The following is an 18,707-nucleotide window of genomic DNA, read 5'->3' as shown; positions in this document are numbered from 1 at the left end:
GTGATAGCCATGGTTTCCACTGCTCGTAGGATGTAAGCCTTCCTAAGGCGACCGCTAACGTGTTCTCCATGGTCGGGAATCAGGATTAGGCCTGGTCAGGGCCTAATTGTGCTTGCGAACCGGGCTCATAACTGTCGGAGTCCAGGGGTCAAAAACGGTGGTTTGTATTAATGGGTAAGAAACTGGTTTAAATACATGTGGGGCTCATGCCCTAGTGGCTATGCGCTGACATCCACGACATCACCGTGCGCGGGTTCCTCGGATCGGTACTGAAGGCGCAGTGGCGATGAATCCTGTCTGTCTTCTTGTGGAGAAGGCTTCTCGTTCCGTGGTTGCTCTAGTTCGCCGAGCTCCTGATGAAGCCGCTCATTTTCCAACCTCTCTTCTAATTGTTCCTGTTCTTCCTGAGCTCTTCTTAAACCAGCAAGAAATAACGCCCCCGAAAATCCTTGTCAAGAGTCCAGCCGACAGTTGAAGATGCTCCCGATGAGGACGAATTTGCTGCTGTCAATCCAATTGGCTCTGACGACATTAATTCGAGTGAACGATACTCATTGGAACCACAGCAACGAGCCGACTATGCTCCTATTGACTTGGCCATTGGTGATTCTATGAGGTTTTTGAGTGAAGACGAGAATCCGGTCGACTTTACCTCGAATCCCCAAGGTGGAATTTCCACATCTATTTTTCCTTCGCTTAATAATAATGGCCTGTCTGCGCTGCCCAAGAAGCTTTCAGATGCGTCTCACTTGCCCTTGTCAATTGGGGGGTTTCAGGCAAGCTCCAAGCGGAAGCTTTCCCTTGCTGTTGAATCTCAATCAGACCAATCCTCCAGGAACCTCAGGCCCCGCCTTGCCCCAGAACAATCAGAGGAGCCTGAGCAACCAGAGGAGCCTGAGCAACCAAATGTAGCAGTTGAAGATCGTGAACCGAATGAACCTGATATTCTAGAATCGGTTTATTCCCGACTAACTTTGCAACAGCTAACGGAAGTCCAGCGCACTTGCGAACGCCTTCATTCACACAACCTCGCTGCCTTTGTAGAAAAGTACTCCTGTACCTGGAAGGTCTCTGGTTTCTGGAGCGGCCCTTCCTGGAATGACTCAAGCTCCTCGAATTCCGCCCAAAAGCCCAATCGTGCCAGTCTTATGACCTATTTAATGCGCCTGCACAATGAGAATGACATGCATGATGTAAAGCTACGTGTTGCTCGATGTTCTCTGTTTCTGTTTTTTGTCAGAGAAATCGAGTGTGAACGTCAACGGGGCACAGCAGAGACTGCTCTGAAAAGGAATGTCGTCAGCACGCTTTGCAACTCGAGAGGCTTGACACCAGTCGAGAAAAGAAAACTCCACAAATCTTTCCACAATGAAAAGAAAATCGGTGAGTATTGGTGGTGGTGTGTGTACTACTTCGGCCCCAGTTTTCTTATTCGGTGCAGCAAAGAAGCAGGCAAAAAAATGTGAGAATTCTTTCAGTACAGTACCATCCCTGCTCAACTGACAGGTATTTAGAAACAATTCCCGTTTCCCGCTGGATGCTATGATTGCATACGCCCTGCATGGGAACCCTCCTGCCGCAAAGTCTTATCCCGCCCTTGATGAGGCCGTGGTCCATTTGCTGATCACAGGCAAGTTTTCCGACAAGTTCTCACTACAAGACGTCCAAAAGTGGGGGAAACCCCCGCCACAGAATCTATTGCGCTTAAGGCATGGCGACCTTTTAGTGCTGAAGCGGTCACTGAGGAGGCTCTCGCGAGCCTAAACAAATGGAAGGCCAACCCTGCAAATCACATGCTAACTTTCTAACCCATTCGCGAACTCTGTAGTTCCCTCTTCTGCTGAGTCATTTTGGCGTAGCGTTACCTACGTAAATGCTTAAAGGTCCTGGTGCTTTGTTGGTCAATAATAGGTTATTTAGCTGCTAAAGTATATGTTTCAATATGATCCCATTCCTACTCTTTGCTCGTCTTCCATGGCTCGATCTTCGTTTCCCGGTCATCCTAGTCAGTAAAGTAAAAATAGATTCTACTATTCGCCTAGCATGAAAGCCTTCAAAGTGCCAGGTAGGAGGTTGTAAGAACTAGTGAGCGGTAAGGTCCCGAATGCTTCCCAAACGTTGCGAGCGTAGAGCCGCACGCTGCGTTAGGATAGGACGACAACGGGACTTAGTGATCTCGCAGGTTCTGGGAGCTTGGGGGCCATCTCAAGGCTGCGGACCTCAAAAAGGTGGTTGCAGGCTGGAAAGCCATGCGTCAGTTTCGGCATTGCTTTAACAGAATGGGATCCTGTACATTATATTCGTGCCATTTGAAATGCAAAATTGGCGGGCGGTGAAATTGTGACCTAACGTTCAATAAACTAGCGATTTAAAGAGGGCGTGCAAAAGTGGTATTGAAGTACAGCAGGGCTAAAAGATTGGCTTCCTGAGAGCCATAAGGGGTAGAGTAAATCCAGGTTGGCCCGGGTTGGCAGTTGACATGTGATCGACAGACTGAGTGGGCCCTATGCCCCATTTTTAAGGCCTATCGCGCCTATGCTAAAGCGCTTCGTATTTTGACAGGGGTGGTCATGACGTTGTTTTGTCTGTAATTGCTTGACGGTTGATGGGCCCTTTCACCATCTTTGACCTGAGTTCCTTGATATGGATCCCGCATATTTTAACGCTGCGCTAATGTACAAGACAGAATGTGACAAATGTGATATGATACCGTCAACAGTGACCAACCAGGGCGAAAGAAACCGCCCAAAAAAGTGGTTAAACCCCGACCATGTCAGCAGCAAATGAAAGTTCCTTAGCGTCGGCCATTTTCCAATAGTGGCCAGCCAGCCTACCCCGCTACCCGCTCGTGCCTCTTGCCGTCTCATTTTGATTGTAACCTAAGAGAGGAAAAACCGCTTCACGGATAGCATCCATTTACGCAAAATTCGATATTTGCTCGTCCACAGGCCTCACAAATCGGTGCCGATTCTTATTAGAGGTAGATTTACGACTGATGAAATTTATATCGACAATTGGTTGAACTGCAAAGTTCGCTCGAGCCATGAGCTGCGTAATTCCACCAATCATCAAAGAAACGTGCGTTGGCTAGAATTTAGCGCGCATGTGATATATCAGCTAGGTGACGCGGAATGGATTTGCTCTTGAAAAGCTCCTCCTTTGTTATTCGCACCCACGACCACAACAAATACTAGCATCGTCGTCTATTTCACCAGTCACATATGACTGCCGCGATAGCAGGGGAGGTAGTGGGAACAGTTGAAGTCTCCGGCATTTCCTTCTGTCACTGAGTAAAAAGCAAACCTTAGAAAAGCTCGTAAATTCAGGGAAATACAATGTTAATTTATCCCCCGCACTTTACTTGTCCAATGTGCGGGATCTTTCTGCGCCATACAAAGAGATCACGAAAAAATCTCTTGCTCGGTCGCCGATTATAGTATTCAAGTCTAATCTCAAGTGGTCAAGTTCGTAAATTCTTCTTGAGGAAATAGGTGTTGTGGGCTCGTTGACGTTAATATGTGATGGACTCATCATTAGAGTTTTTTTGTCCGAACTATCACATTTTTGGATGAGATTCCACGTGCAACTATAAAATGACTCAGACGACTAGTATATGAAATCCTTAGACCTCAATTTGAACACTTTTCAATATTTAGAACTGCTGCTGGTTCTAAAGACCCGGTTTAGGCGGCCGATCCAAAGTCGAGAAAGGGTGATGAAGCACAAGCAGGTTAGGTTGTCTCCGTATCAATGGAAAAAATCGCTTTCGAGGGGTGCAACTCTGGGATACGAGTGCAGTTAGGTATCTACCAGACAATCTTTGCTATGAGCCCCTTTGATCAATAATATCACCGTACAAAGAATATCCGAAGCTAGCGGAATGGCAAAATCCAGGATCCGGGCAGCTCATTTGACTTCAAGATTTCTCCTTTGTGATGCTCAGCCTCGCTGTCTGATTTCGAAGCGCGCGCGCTAACCCCGGATGGGTGGTCAGAGCGTGGTTGCAGGTAGACCTGGCCAGGAACCACGGGTGAACCTCACGAACCTCAAGGAGGTTCACCCACCCGGAGGTTAAGGTTCCATGACCTAGAACCTCCGGGCGGTTCTATCTTGGACCGAACCTCATGGAGGTTACCCGCGGGTAAACCTGAGGTTCAACAAGCATGACAAATAGGTAAAAAACGTGACTTAGGGTCAACTACATAAATTATGTAGAAATAGGCTGTATTCTCTCGTAATTATAAAACAACACTTCATTAATGTATGCCCTTACAGGAGGATTTAGTGCATATTATGGGTTCACTGGCTCAGCGTCGAATTAGGGTTTCAACTTTCAATCATCAATGGTTTATATTATATCTATAGTTTAGTGTCGGGTTATAGTTCTCAAGAGTCAAGATTCAAGTAATCAAGCTATATACCCATCTAGTAGTCTCGACTTCTTCCTTATTCTACCGGATATACGATACTGCGTATCAGGGAAGTCAGGTAAGGGTAATGCCCTATTCTTATCTAGATCCGCAAATTTATCGGCATCAGATTCTTCCTTATCGTCAGAATTAACCGCAGGCCGCTTTCTAGCGGCGACTACTGAGAGTAGCGGTGCGTCCGGGGTTGCATCAAGATATATCTCGACATCCTCCTCATTATCACTAATAGCCTCGAAAGCATATGTCTAGACATCAAGTGCTTCGGTCGAAGCGGCTATCTTATAGTCTAAAAGATACTCTTAGAGAATCAGCCGCTGCTCCTCCTTGATATCGAATCTTATTATATACATATATAACATAATATCGCGAACAGTCTCTAGGTTTAACGACCCCCGGCGGTAGTGGCATATATCGCGGGCAGAGTTAAAAAGACGCTCAACTCCGGCACCAGTCGCTGGAATTGATATAATATCACGGGTAATACTTATAAGAATAGGGAATTCCCTCTAATAATCTTTCTAGAAGATCCGAATAGATCCTTTAATAGTTTCTAATTAGGTAAGGTTAGTTATATGATTTATAAAGTAGGCTTACTTACTTACCACTCTAGAGATATTTAGTAAGCTCGTCGTACTACGGAGCAGTTAATCGTTATAAAGAATCGCCGTCAAGAGCCTTCTTAAGCTCCGATTCAGTTGTGAATAACTAGCTATCAGATTGCATCATCTCTAATAGTATACGTTAGCTATATCTCTCAAAAAAAGACTGAAGACTCTCGCGGTATTCTTTTCTATAGTCCTTTCCTATCTTAGGATCTAGGTCCCAATCACTTATTAAAAAGAACTCCATCTTACTCGACGGCGCTAAGATCGTCCCAATTATATAGAGATTGCCTTCGATACCATCTATCTCGCCGTAGTATTTCTTCAGTTTCTCTTTCGTAGCATCGAGGGAGGAAAGTATTAGCTGTTTCTAGAGAACCTTCTTTCGACGAAGCTGACCTATTAATCTTTTAAGATGATCGAAGAGCTTATTGTAAATCCTAAAGACAAGGTAGATACTCGAGTCTTTAGTACGACAAACTAGCGTAGTAAGCGTAAAAAAGGGCTAAAGAATATAAAGTAAATAGTCAATCTATCGCCACCCCTCTACACTTAATATAAAATAGTATTGATTATAGTCGGAACAGAACTTATTAAATACAATATAAAGCCTCTTCGCCCGTCGGAGTATTAGAAATATCGAATTCCACCGTATACGAACATCTTAGATTAGAAGAAGCCGGAGCGTATTACTAGGCTGGGTATTTAGGAAGGCTTCCTTACGTTAAGGGCTTCCGTTAATATAAACCGTAAGACCTCGGACCTATTAGAAATCAGAATAGTTAGTATTATTAAATCATAATTCATGATTTCTAAATAGAAGCATACCTTATTCAGAGTATCGGCGATCTCATATTTCTGCTAGCGCGTACGAAGTAAACATATACGATCATCAGACTATTCTATCTCGGCGTTATCATTCTTTAGCGAAGCCTTAATTTTACCAAGTAAATCAACTAGACTTAATTGAATAACATACGTAAGGTAAGGCACTTAGACAATCGTAGAATCCGTCTCTATATATAGCTTCTTAATTAAATCATTCACTGCTACGATAAGTGTCTTATTGTTAGACGTATTATCAGTTGTCACCGCTAGCACTCGGTCAGCGATTTAGTGCTTTTGTAGGATCTAGATAACTACGTCCCCGAGGTTCACGCCAGTATAAGATCTAGAAATTGGCTCAAACCCAAGTAGGACCTCACGATACTCCCATTCCTAGTCTAGAAAGTATCCTATAATAGCCATAAATACGTGCTTGAATAGTGAAGTCCAGCAGTCAAGCGCAATCGACATTTTTGCACTAGATAGCAGCTATTATAGTGTCTCTTGTTAATACTCTATAACGAAACCCCGGAGGCGGTCGCGAATCACCTTTCTTGATAGAACGCTCGGTAGTATAGGTGCTAGCCGTACGTAGGAAATAAGATCATAGAATTCTTAGTACTCGACGAAGAGAAAGGGTAAATATAATACAGTGATTAGGTTTAGAATCTTCTATTCCTATGTTTATTAGGTAAAGAGAGGCGCTAGTCTTCTCTCGGCCTAAAATATAGTAAATTTATTATTAGTATTGATATTGAGTATAGGCTATTTCGAACATACCGCGTCGCTAAGTAGTTACTAGATATTACCCTTCTTCGTAATTCGCTGTCGATATCTTAGCCCATTAAGATACTTCTACATCGATAAGTTTCCAGTATGATTTATAACTAGATACTAGACCTTGCCAACTCCCATGGGAGTGGTCCCATGGGACTATCCCATGGGACCATATGGGAGTCCCATCAAGTCCCATGGGAGTGCCAAGAATGGGACTAAGCAGTCCAGTCCGCTCCCATGGGACTTTGATGGGACTCCCATGGGACTGTAAACAGTGCAAACATGTAGAAAAATGTGACCTGCATAACTTATGAAGAATGCCACTGTTTTTTTGGGTATTTTAATTACTCAAAGAATAGAGATAATAATACTTTGGGCTTGGTATTAGGACAAAAATAGTAGATTTGCAGTGCTATATCTAGAGCGCAATTTCTGATAGACAGTAGAATTTGATATTTTAACAGCTGTTAAAAAATTCTATACTAATCTATCTCTATTATGTATAAGTATACAAATCATCATCTCTTCGTCGCTTGCGTTCTCTTTGGGGACGTTGTTGACTGAACGGAATCACTGGTAATTGGTGGCGTATAGAATGATCTGGCTCTGCCTCTTCTGTGGCGGTATCCATATTGTCTGGATTAACGTTGTCGGCTTCATCGTCTACACTGTCTTCGCCATCTTCACCATCACTGATTGGCTCTGGCGTATAGTCAGGAAGTCCTACCTCCCTTTGTTCGTCAATCTCTGTTCTTTCGTCTTGGTTAAGAACGGATTCAGGTTGAACAGTATCCTCAGTTTCTTCATCTCTAATGTCAAACCTTGATAAACAACGGAGCATCATTAGATCTTGAATCGTCGATTCATTTAAAGAGCCCCGTCGGTAATGGCAAATATCGCGAGCAGTACTAAAGAGACGCTCAACACCTGCGCCTGTGGCTGGGATCGAAAAGACGTCCCGTGCAAGTCCTGCGAGTGTCGGAAAGTTACGCGCATTCTCCCTCCAGAAATGGCATGGATTCGTTGCGCTCCATTCTATAGAGAGTTAGTAACGTGGTTCGTAAAATAGTAAAAGGATAGTATAAACTTACCAAGATTGAGATATCCCTTAAGTTCTTCTTCCCAACCAGTGGCTTTTGATGGTAGTGGGGGCGGTGGCTGATCCTCAGCGAGAAGGCTTGCCATTTCATCCTCTGTATAATGTGCCGAAGGTATCGCTGTGGGTGGTACTTCCCTTTCTGGCTGATGTTTCGAATAGTCTTCAAGATGGCTATAAAGCGAAGACTTGTATATATCATGCCAAGAGGAAATAGTATCATTGAGCTGAACCTGACCTAACCATTCTGGGCCTTCAAAAAACTTGAGCTTATACTGGGGAGCAAGAATGGTACCTATGGCGTATAAGCTACCATGGGCTTCCTCTGTTAATTGGTAGTATACCGAAAGCTTTTCCCTTCCAGCTTCAAGAGCCGCTAGCATAGCCTTCTTCCAGGGCACCTTCTTACGACGAAGTCGGGCCTGGGATTGTTCAAAATGTGTGAATAGCCGGTTATATACCATAAAAACATTGTGAATGGTTGTTGTCTTGATCTTTGATAGACCGACCGTCCACTTGTAGAAAGGCTTTGTGATACAGAGTAGGTAATCGATTTGGCGCCACTCCCCTTTACTGATGTGGAACTCAGGGCGCTGGTGCTCTGTACAATACCGCTGGAATATTGTCTGAAGGCGCTTGGCACGCTGGAGCATAAGATATGTGGAATTCCACCGAGTGCGGACATCTTGGATTGGAGCCAGCTTTATTCCGTCGCTCTGGAGATTCAGAAAGGCCTCCCGTCGCTGTGGGCTAGCATTGATGAATACAGCAAAAGCGCGAACCTATAATCATGATTAATATAAGATACCTTTATAGAGGTTAGATATATACCTTTGCAAGTGTATAAATAATTCCCTTCTGTAGCTTTGCTTGCTGAAGGATGCTCCCATTTTCTTCTGACCATACGGTCGCGGTTTTATCATTCTTTGGATTGGCCTTCATCAAGCCAAGAAGATCTTTTAGACTCAGCTGAATCACATGGGCAAGGCATGGAACCCGTATAATCTCAGTGGAATCCGGGAGATCTATCTGTCGGATCGATTCACAAAGACTTTCAACCATGGTTTTGTTGTTTGACGCATTATCAGTAGTAATTGCAATCACCCTATCAACGATCCCATGGTCAGAAAGAACACCGAGGAGAACCTCTGCCAAGTGAGCGCCGGTATGCTGGCCATGAACCGGCATAAAGCCTAGAAGTATCTCATGATATACCCAATCGATATCCACAAAATACCCTGTGATCGCCATAAACGCTTGTTGGAATGGTGAGGTCCAGCAGTCAAGAGCAATCGAGAGCTTTGCCCCAGCGGGGAGGTGGGAGAGTAGCTTTTGCTGTTCTGCCTGGACAATCGATTGGAGTCGACGCCGCGCAGTTTTCGGTGAAAGAAGGCTCAAAGGTTGTGGTGAAAGCTGTGCCTCTGCTATAAGATCTTGGAATTCTTGGTGCCGGAGGATTTGAAATGGAAGGCGAGAGTTTGCGATAAATTTTACCTGGGCTCTCTCAAATCTTTGTAGATTAAAGGCCTTTCGAGTAGATACACGGTTTGACTAAGAATGATATAGAAGTTAGCCTTAGATAGATTATTTATAAGACCCTAGTCTTACCGAAAGTTCAAACGATTGTTGTATATCCTGTTGGGTTGAGTCCTTTTGTGCGCCAGTTTTGCATGCGCGGCTACTCAAGTGCGCAGTTAGGGATTTCGACCCATTCAAGGTTGATGATGGGTGCGATAGCACCTTTCCACATCTCCGACAGAGTGCCATTGGTTTTCCAGTTTGATAGTGTGCTACCTGGTCAAACTGATCCCAAGCAGAAGATGTATATCGTGCTTCGAAGTTCACTTTATAGAGTGGAGGGTATGGATGAGCACCAGTTGTATTCCTCCACCATTCAATAAACTCTGCCTTATTCTCCATAGTCCAGAGAACCCAGAACTTTTGATTTCGTGGACCGATTCGACGAAGACTAGGTGGAAGAGGTGTTGATTCAATTTCGGACTGAACGACTGAGGATGGTGGTACGCTATAAATCGGCTGCTGGCTAATCGAATGGTCTGGTGTAAGGGGTTCATCTATCAAATCAAGATTATAGAGTGAAGATGGTGGAGGTATCCCAATTTGCGAGGAGGCAATCTGGGACGAAGGGCTAGCCTCAGCATAAAGATCGTATTGAGACATGATATTCCAATAATCATTATATCGTAGAGGACTGGGGTAAAGAGGGGAGGGACTTAGGAGTATAATAAGGATAGAATAATCTTGACTTACCTCTCAAAAATCTTCTGATTAACGATCGCATCTATCCTCTATACCTTGAGTACTCTATAGTAGGCCGAGTAATAACTAGCGCGAAGATAGATCATAAGATAGTAAGACCTTCTATTTACAGCTCCCCGATTGGTTAAGCAAGCTTTATAATAGTGGGGGTCCCACGGGTGTCCCATAGGAGTCCCGCGGGAGTCCCGTGGGAGTCCCATGGGAGTCCCATCAAGTCAGGGGTATAGTCAGTTTTGAGGGTCAACCCGATCCCCTAGCATTTTGATGGAATTTCTTGTATAAAGGCTTCCAAAGCTCAATTTTCTGACCCCAGTCAAAAAACTGACAGTCGTATCAAATCATTGTATCTTCTACTGCCATTTTTCTGACCTCGGTCAGAAAATTGATAGTCGTATCAAGTCATTGTATAAAGGCTTCTAAAGCTCATTTTTCTGACCTCGGTCAGAAAATTGGCAGTAGTGTCAAATCATTATACTTCTAAACCTACTATATGCTAATGCTACTACTATGTACATATAATTAAATTACTTAAAAATATAAAGAAAAAATATACAAATAATGTAGGTCACGAGGTCAAGGAATTCTACTTAGTTACTAAAAAGGCCTTAAGGCCCGTGGGCAGTGCCCACCCGCCCGTCCATAGGCGATGTCGCAGTCCAGACATTGATTTCTATACCAATAATATGATATTAAGAGTAGTTTTGAAATAAAAGGATGAAATAAAGACCTATCTATAGTATCTAATGCTGTAAAAAAAAAGGATTTATTATATTTTGGTATAATTTTTAATATGTGTAGAGCTTAGTTGAAACTGGAGAGTATAGCATGTATGTGAATATATATATCTCTACTGACTGACCATGATACTAAGTCAACAACTTCTTCTTGATCTCCTACACCTAATTTTACATATTTGAGCTTACTTTTGCTTGAATATAATATTTAAATATATGGCTGAGATATTCATCTTCTATTTTTAATAGTATGCCATATAAAAAAGTTAGATTGCTACAAACTTGAAGTGAGAATGTTGATACACCTGTAAAAAACAGTATTTTATCTGCTGAGTTAGCATTTTTGTGCAACCAAAATAGGAAATGCTTGGCAAAAATATGTATGCCATGGGACCATATGGGAGTCCCATCACTCCCATGGGACTCCCATGGGACCACTATGGTAATGGGACCAAAATTTTGGCTAGTCCCATGGGAGTGATGGGACCAGGATATGGGACCAAAATTTTTCTAGTCCCATGGGAGTTGGCAAGGTCTACTAGATACGTAAGAACTATACGGCACCGATTGCATATAACGCCAGGCTTTCTATCTTTAGTATATACAACTTATTAAAACCCAGTCTAGCAGTCTACACAACGGCTGACCTCCTAGTTTAGCCGCTTCTTCTTACCAAAATCAGTTTGAAGCTGTAACGGGCCAGAGCCCGGCTTGGATCACGTGAGGCACGTGCCCATAACATACATAAACCCCCATCGCCAGTAGATAGTTACCTTTTCTCTAAGATTGATGTAAACAGCATGTTGGCCTAGCCTAATTGAATCAATAAAGCTTCAGCCCTTCACATACATCAATCTTCCGATTCTTATCGTTAAACCATCGGACCCCAACGGAAAAGCCCTAGAAGCGACAATCCCTAGGCATAGCAGAAGAATTACCCCTGAATCACCCCCGATTCAGCGACGAAGCACCAACAGAATACCAGTAACCATGGAACCTCAGGCTCAGCAGAGTACACCCCCACAGTGGGTGGAAGCTATAATGCAACAGATGATGAGGAATCAACAAGCCCATGGCGAAGCAATGGAGCAGTTCACTACCTCCCAACAGCGGATGGTGACTGCACAAGAGCAGCACGCGGCAACCCAGGAACGACTCTCCGCCGCACAAGGAGAGCGAATCCGCCGCCTCGAAGAGATGATAGCACAACAAGGCATCAGCAATCAAACCGATGAGATCACTAGCGAAACGGTCACGGAACAAGTACGAACCGCCACCGAAACGCCGTCGAGTATCGGAGAGCCCTACCGCCGACCAAGAGCGAGACTCCCCGACCCAGTGTTATTCGCGGGAAGTGTAAATGACTGGCCTACATGGCGCATCACGATGGAAAACAAACTGGCAGTCGATGGCGAAGCCATTGGTGCCACACACGAACAATTTATGTACGTATTCTCCCGGCTAGAGAAGCTCGCCTGGAAGAACACCGGGACGTATGTGAAACACCGACGAAACGACGGCACCCCGGAAGAGCTCCTAGATTACCTAGAAAAGATCTATGGTGACCCAAACGCACAAGCACGGGCTGCCCGACGCCTTCACCAGATCAATCAATCTGAAGGTATGGCTTTCTCGAAATTCCTACCACGGCTAGAAAAGGAGTTCGCCGACGCTGGAGCACTAGAATGGCCCGACGAAGCTAAGCGACAGATCTTGCTCGGTTCCCTAAATCGAACTATGAGCAATTCGCTGATGAATCGTGGTATACCCGCCACCTTCCAAGGCTTAATCTCCCGTCTTCACGAAATTAGCACAGATATGGACGCGTTGAACATAAGTAAACCGCCCACTCGCCGCTCTACGAAATCTGTAGATGAAATGGATTGGACCCCGACGGTATCGGTAAACCGCGTCGATCCGCACGCGAATCACCGACGAATCAGTCGCGAACGCCACGAACGACCAAAGAGAGCACAATGGGTTAGTGAAGAAGAGATAAGCAGCCGCCGGGAAGAAGGCCGCTGCCTACGTTGTGGAAAGCCCGGCTGCTGGATTTCGGAGTGCCCGCTCTTACCAGCAAGACGCCCAGAGCAGAAAAACCGCGTGGCGGCAAGCAAGCCGAAAAGGAAGGAGGATCGCGACAGTAGCGAAAAGCCGCCGAAACATAAACGAACCGCCCGTATCAAGAAATCGCGAGCAGTAGTCGAGGAAGATACCGAACCTAGTTCGACAGAAGAGAGCGTACAGACCAATAGTGAGTCGGAAAACGAGTAGCTCCTGTTCTTAGCCGCGAGCAGGAGCGAAAGGGGGTCGAGAAACTAGACAGAAGCGAGGAACCACCGTTCCTAGTTGACGTTAGAGTGAATGGAATCCAGTTTGCAGAAGCACTAGTCGATCATGGCTGTCTAAGCTACGCAACAGTAAATGGAGCACTCGCTAAATCTCTCGACCTTCCGCGCATACAGATTCGTCCCCGACAGCTAGACGGAGTGGTAGCGAATCAGGGCCGAATCACCCACGTCACGTATTTCAATGCGGATATCCACGGCCACCAGAACGGTACGATCTTTGCGTATATCATTGAGGACCAGATAGACGAAATCATTCTTGGCCTCCCGTGGATCAAGGACGTCGATGGAATATACTCGCCGAACAAAGGATATATGGACATTTTCTCTAAAACCAGAGAGAAAACCAGATGCTGGAATCGAAAGAATAGGACCATCGGACCGGTCGGTACAAAAGCACTACGTGTTAACCGCGCTTCAGCCAAGTCGATTCGGCAGCTATTCGATAGCACCCCTCGACCGGATCGCCTACAGATTGGGAAAGTCACGCTAGACGATATCGACAAAGCACTACGACCTAAGAAGCATGTCGATTTGAAGGAAAAGCTACCGAAACGGTACTGGCAATGGCTGGATGTCTTTAGCCAACAGTTAGCTGATAAGCTACCACCACATCGACCTGGAATCGACCATAAGATACCACTGAATCGCGACCGAAATGGTAACGAAGAACACCCGCCTTACGGTCCACTATACGGAATGAATAAAGAGGAGCTTTTATACCTACGAAAAACGTTGACAGATCTACTGGATAAGAACTTCATCCGTGTTAGCAAGTCACCCGCAGCCGCCCCAGTACTCCTAGTGAGGAAACCGGGCGGGGGAGTTCGATTCTGTGTCGATTATAGGGGGTTAAACGACCTAAGCGTAAAAGATCGCTATCCACTACCCCTTATCCGAGAAACCCTACGGAATATGGCGAAAGCGAAGTGGTTTACGAAACTGGATATCATCGCAGCGTTTCACAAAGTACGGGTAGCACCAGGAGAGGAATGGAAGACAGCGTTTCGTACCCGATACGGCCTCTTTGAGTGGAATGTTACGCCTTTTGGCCTCACCGGAGCGCCAGCGACATTCCAACGGTTCATCAACCAAACCCTACAAGAGTACCTCGACGACTTTGTATCAGCGTATGTCGACGACATCATCATTTACTCTAGCGGTTCGATAGAGGATCACCGCCGAAAAGTACACGAAGTGCTACGGAAGCTTAAGGACGCGGGGTTGCAATGCGACATTGGAAAGTCGGAGTTCGAACAGAGCTCTGTTAAATACCTTGGATTCATTATCCGTGCAGGCGAGGGAATTCACGTGGACCCGAAGAAAGTGGAAGCAATACGTGCGTGGGAAGCCCCGAAATCAGTACGCGATGTGCGCGGATTCCTCGGATTCGCCAACTTCTATAGATCGTTTATACCCCGATTCGCTGCCTTATCGGCACCGTTGACCCGGCTCACGAAGAAGGACGTGGTGTTCCAATGGGATGAAGCTTGCCAGCAGTCCTTCACAGAACTTAAGGACCTCTTTATTAATGCCCCAATCCTAGCACACTTCGAAGAAGAAAGAGAGACGGTAGTAGAAACCGATGCATCCGGATGGGCTACGGGAGCTGTACTATCTCAACGACAAGACGACGGCCAGTTGGCCCCCTGTGCCTATATCTCGCAGAAATTGACCCCAGCAGAGTCGAACTACGAGATCCACGACAAGGAGTTGCTAGCGATCATACGCGCACTACGGGAATGGAGGCCTGAGTTGAAGATGGTCCCACGATTCACTATCGTAACAGACCATAAAAACCTACGATACTTCAACAAAGCGCAGCACCTTAGTGAACGGCAGATGAGATGGGCAGGCTTAATGGCAGAATTCGACTTCACGTTACACTATCGGCCTGGGAAGCTCGCAGTGCTTCCCGATGCACTCTCACGACGGGGCCAAGATATGCCACAGGATGCTACTGACGAACGACTATCGAATCGGTTCCGAACCCTCTTCGAAAAGGTCTCGGTTCGACTGAGCAGACCAAGACAAGCAGTCACCGATGCCTCAGAGGAAGAAGCGCGATTAGACTTCAATACCCCAGTTTCCCTCTTTGAAGAACCCGAGTTACAGGAGGAATGGAAGAAGGGCAGGGCGACAGATGGCACATATCAGCTATACTCCCAAGCTCTACAGCAGGGAGACCGCCGAATCGCCGCCGAAACGGGCGTGAAGACTAGCCTATCGGAATGTCACCTCGATGAACGAGGGCTACTATGTTTCCGCCAGCGATTATGGATCCCAGACAGCGAGCCATTACGCACAGGGATCATCCAGAAGATTCACGATTCTCATATCACCGGGCACCCAGGACGAGATGCCACATACTCGATACTATCTCGACGGTTCTTCTGGCCCGGCGCAGCCAAAGATGTACGACGATTCCTACGAAACTGTACGGTATGTGGAAGGAGCACAGTCTGGCGCGATACGAAACACGGGTTGTTAAAACCGTTACCGATTCCCCAACGAATCTGGGCCGAAATAGCAATGGATTTCATCACAGACCTACCCCCGTCGAAGGAAAACGGAGCCACGAATCTATTGGTTATAACGGATAGGTTGACAAAAGGGGTCATCTTAATTGGTATGACAGAAATCACGGCAGGACGGGTGGCGGAAGTCTTCTTAACGCATTTCTATATGCACCACGGACTCCCGCTAACGATCACGAGCGACCGAGGCTCGCAATTCGTAGGTGGGTTCTGGCGAATCGTCTGCGAGAAACTATCGATTCAGCGACGATTATCTACCGCCTTCCACCCCCAATCAGATGGAGCAACAGAGCGAGCGAACCAAGAGGTCGAACGGATCATGCGAACGTTCATTGCCTACGCTCAGGACGACTGGATGGGGCTACTACCAATAGTAGCCATCGCGATTAACAACCGAGACGCCTCCTCAACAGGTTTATCCCCGTTCTTCTTTACCCATGGGTATCATATCGACCCCCTAGGAATCGAAGACAGTAGTACGAACGCTCTCGGAACAATGATGACTCAGCCCGCACGCGCTGGCGAAACGTTCGTGAATCGACTACGAGAAGCCACCGATTGGGCACAGTCAGCGATTGCAGTAGCGCAGGAGAAGCAGCAGGAACATGCAAACCGATCTCGGCAAGCAGCACCTACCTACCATGTAGGAGATCGGGTATGGTTGAACCTACGAAACGTGCGCTCTCAGCGCCCGTCGAAGAAACTAGACTGGATTCATGCACAATACCAAGTTGAAGAGGTGCCTACGTCCCACACTGTGCGCCTCAATGTGCCTTCTGGCATACACCCAGTCTTCCACGTAGAGTTGATTCGACCTGCCGCAACGGACCCGTTTCCGTCACAAATCGTGGACGATTCGCAGCCACCCCCAGTTCTAGTCGATGGCGAGCTGGAGTACGAAGTTGAAGAAATATTGTCGACACGGGAGAAACGAGTTGGTAGGGGAATACAGACTGAGGTTCTGGTGAAATGGGTGGGATATGCAGAAACGACATGGGAGAGGTTGGATCTGGTTGAGAGCTGCTCAGCACTTGATGACTACGAACGACGATACGGGCCCGTTCCGAGGCCCTCTCGGCACCGTTTCAACGCCGACGGCGACATCATCGTGCCTATTGTGAGGATCAATCTAAAGGGGGGTACTGTAACGGGCCAGAGCCCGGCTTGGATCACGTGAGGCACGTGCCCATAACATACATAAACCCCCATCGCCAGTAGATAGTTACCTTTTCTCTAAGATTGATGTAAACAGCATGTTGGCCTAGCCTAATTGAATCAATAAAGCTTCAGCCCTTCACAGAAGCCACCACTTAACGAATTCCGCGGATATGTCGGTAGTAAAGACGATATACTCGTTAATACTATCTAGCTTGATTCGCGTAAGGGTGTCTAGGGCCCGAGGTCCTACACGAGATCGGACTAGACTGCGACATCGCCCGTCCATGGGCACTAGAAAGTGTCCACGGCCCGTGGGCCTTTTGAAATTCGACGCCCATCGCCCATCCTTATGCAAAAATAATGCAAAAATTACCCTATTCGGCGATTTTATGTACATAACTAGTTCTTGGCAGTACCCACCGTGCCAAGAGTGCCCGCATATGTCTTGGCGACGCTAAAAATGTCTCCACAAAAACGGGCGTTGTCGCAGTCTAGATCGGACTTGGTTGTCTAGAAGGTCTGGAAGGTCCAGAACTAAATCAAACTAGCTTTCGCGTTAGTATAGCGTATCGTTAGGGGTAAGGTACTATAGCGCGTCTAGCGGTAACCCTTCGAAGCTAGATAATGCGTAGCCGTAGCCGTCGGTAATCTGAGACATAATAACTTTAGTAAACCAGTACAACTTAGGGAAGATAATAAGGAACTCACTAGTTATTCTATAGAAGTTACGGGGTCTTCTTAGGGCATCTGTTTATCCCTATTCCATAATACTTAAATTGATATATCAACTTTTATAAAGCCCTATCTATATCTAATTCGCTAGTATAGTGGATCACTATAGAAACGAACCTCAATAAACCTCAACAAACCTCAATAAACCTCAACGAACCTCAATAAACCTCAACGAACCTTAATAAACCTCAACGAACCTCAATAAACCTCAATAAACCTCAACGAACCTCAACGAACCTCAATAAACCTCAACGAACCTCAACGAGAACCTCAATATAGGAAAAATAGAATGTCTAAGTCTAACAATTAGGACATTTAATCCAGATTCACGGTATATCTAGACCAATTAATATGAATTCTAAAAGACAAAGTAATAGAAGAAGATATAATAGTTTGAATAATATTAAAATAAGGGGAATTAAACTGTATCTTTATAGTTTTCTTAAAGAACTGTAGTTCTACTAATAAAGATACACATACTTTACAGTGTCTGCGATATATATATCTATAACTTTACATACTATTTTATCGATAACCTCTATTGACCACCCACCACGTCGATATCATCGGATATTACCTATAATTTATAGGTGACCACGCCTCCTATTTACTTTTCAATGACTATATCTTTATAATTCATTATATTGATAGAGTATTCAGTGGAAAGTCTATAGTTTAACGGAACAGCTGTAAAAAACAGAGATGAATCATCAATTTTATCCAGCCAAAAGAGGAAAGGCGTCAAGAAATTATGTATATGCAGGTTCATGCGGGTCGATAGAGGTTGAACCTCAAAGAACCTCTGGAGGTTAATAGGCGGTTGGAGGTTAGTAAGGTTGGAACCTCACCTCAAGAGGTGAGGTTCGAGGTTCCGGGGTAGGGACCCATGCGGAGGTTCAAAGCCAGGTCTACATATGGGGAATAATGACACGACAAAGGAGATACTGGTGGCGACAGCGCAGCAGGCATGGGACGAATTAGAGCTACGCCACTTGAAGCATCTCTCTGAGACGATGCCGCACCGTGTAGAAGCTATTATTGAGAGCCAGGGATGGTATACGCCGTACTAGCTTCCATAGTATGAATTCATTGAGGTTTTGACCGGCAGTATATTATATAATCAAGGGGGTGTGGGCGGGAATTGCTACAGACACGGCACGTTTTGCTAGTAGCACGGCACATTAGGTA

At 45.7% G+C, this 18,707-nt stretch overlaps 1 protein-coding gene across 1 annotated transcript; it reads left to right on the top strand.

Moving 5' to 3' along the window:
• Positions 1-9: 9 nt before the first annotated feature.
• On the top strand, positions 10-1,764 carry N7487_004315 (uncharacterized protein; the record flags this gene model as incomplete). The annotated part of the gene is made up of 3 exons (XM_056872062.1): positions 10-32; positions 458-1,462; positions 1,515-1,764. 3 exons carry the CDS (start codon positions 10-12, stop codon positions 1,762-1,764), a joined length of 1,278 nt encoding a protein of 425 aa, XP_056729782.1.
• Between the last annotated feature and the right edge of the window lie 16,943 nt (positions 1,765-18,707).

Source organism: Penicillium crustosum (assembly GCF_028827405.1).
Source record: "Penicillium crustosum strain IBT 35664 chromosome Unknown utg000002l_segment0_segment0, whole genome shotgun sequence".
NCBI classification, from domain to species: Eukaryota; Fungi; Ascomycota; class Eurotiomycetes; order Eurotiales; family Aspergillaceae; genus Penicillium; species Penicillium crustosum.
Note: the sequence above shows the minus strand (reverse complement) of the source record. Positions and strands in the feature narration are given on the sequence as shown.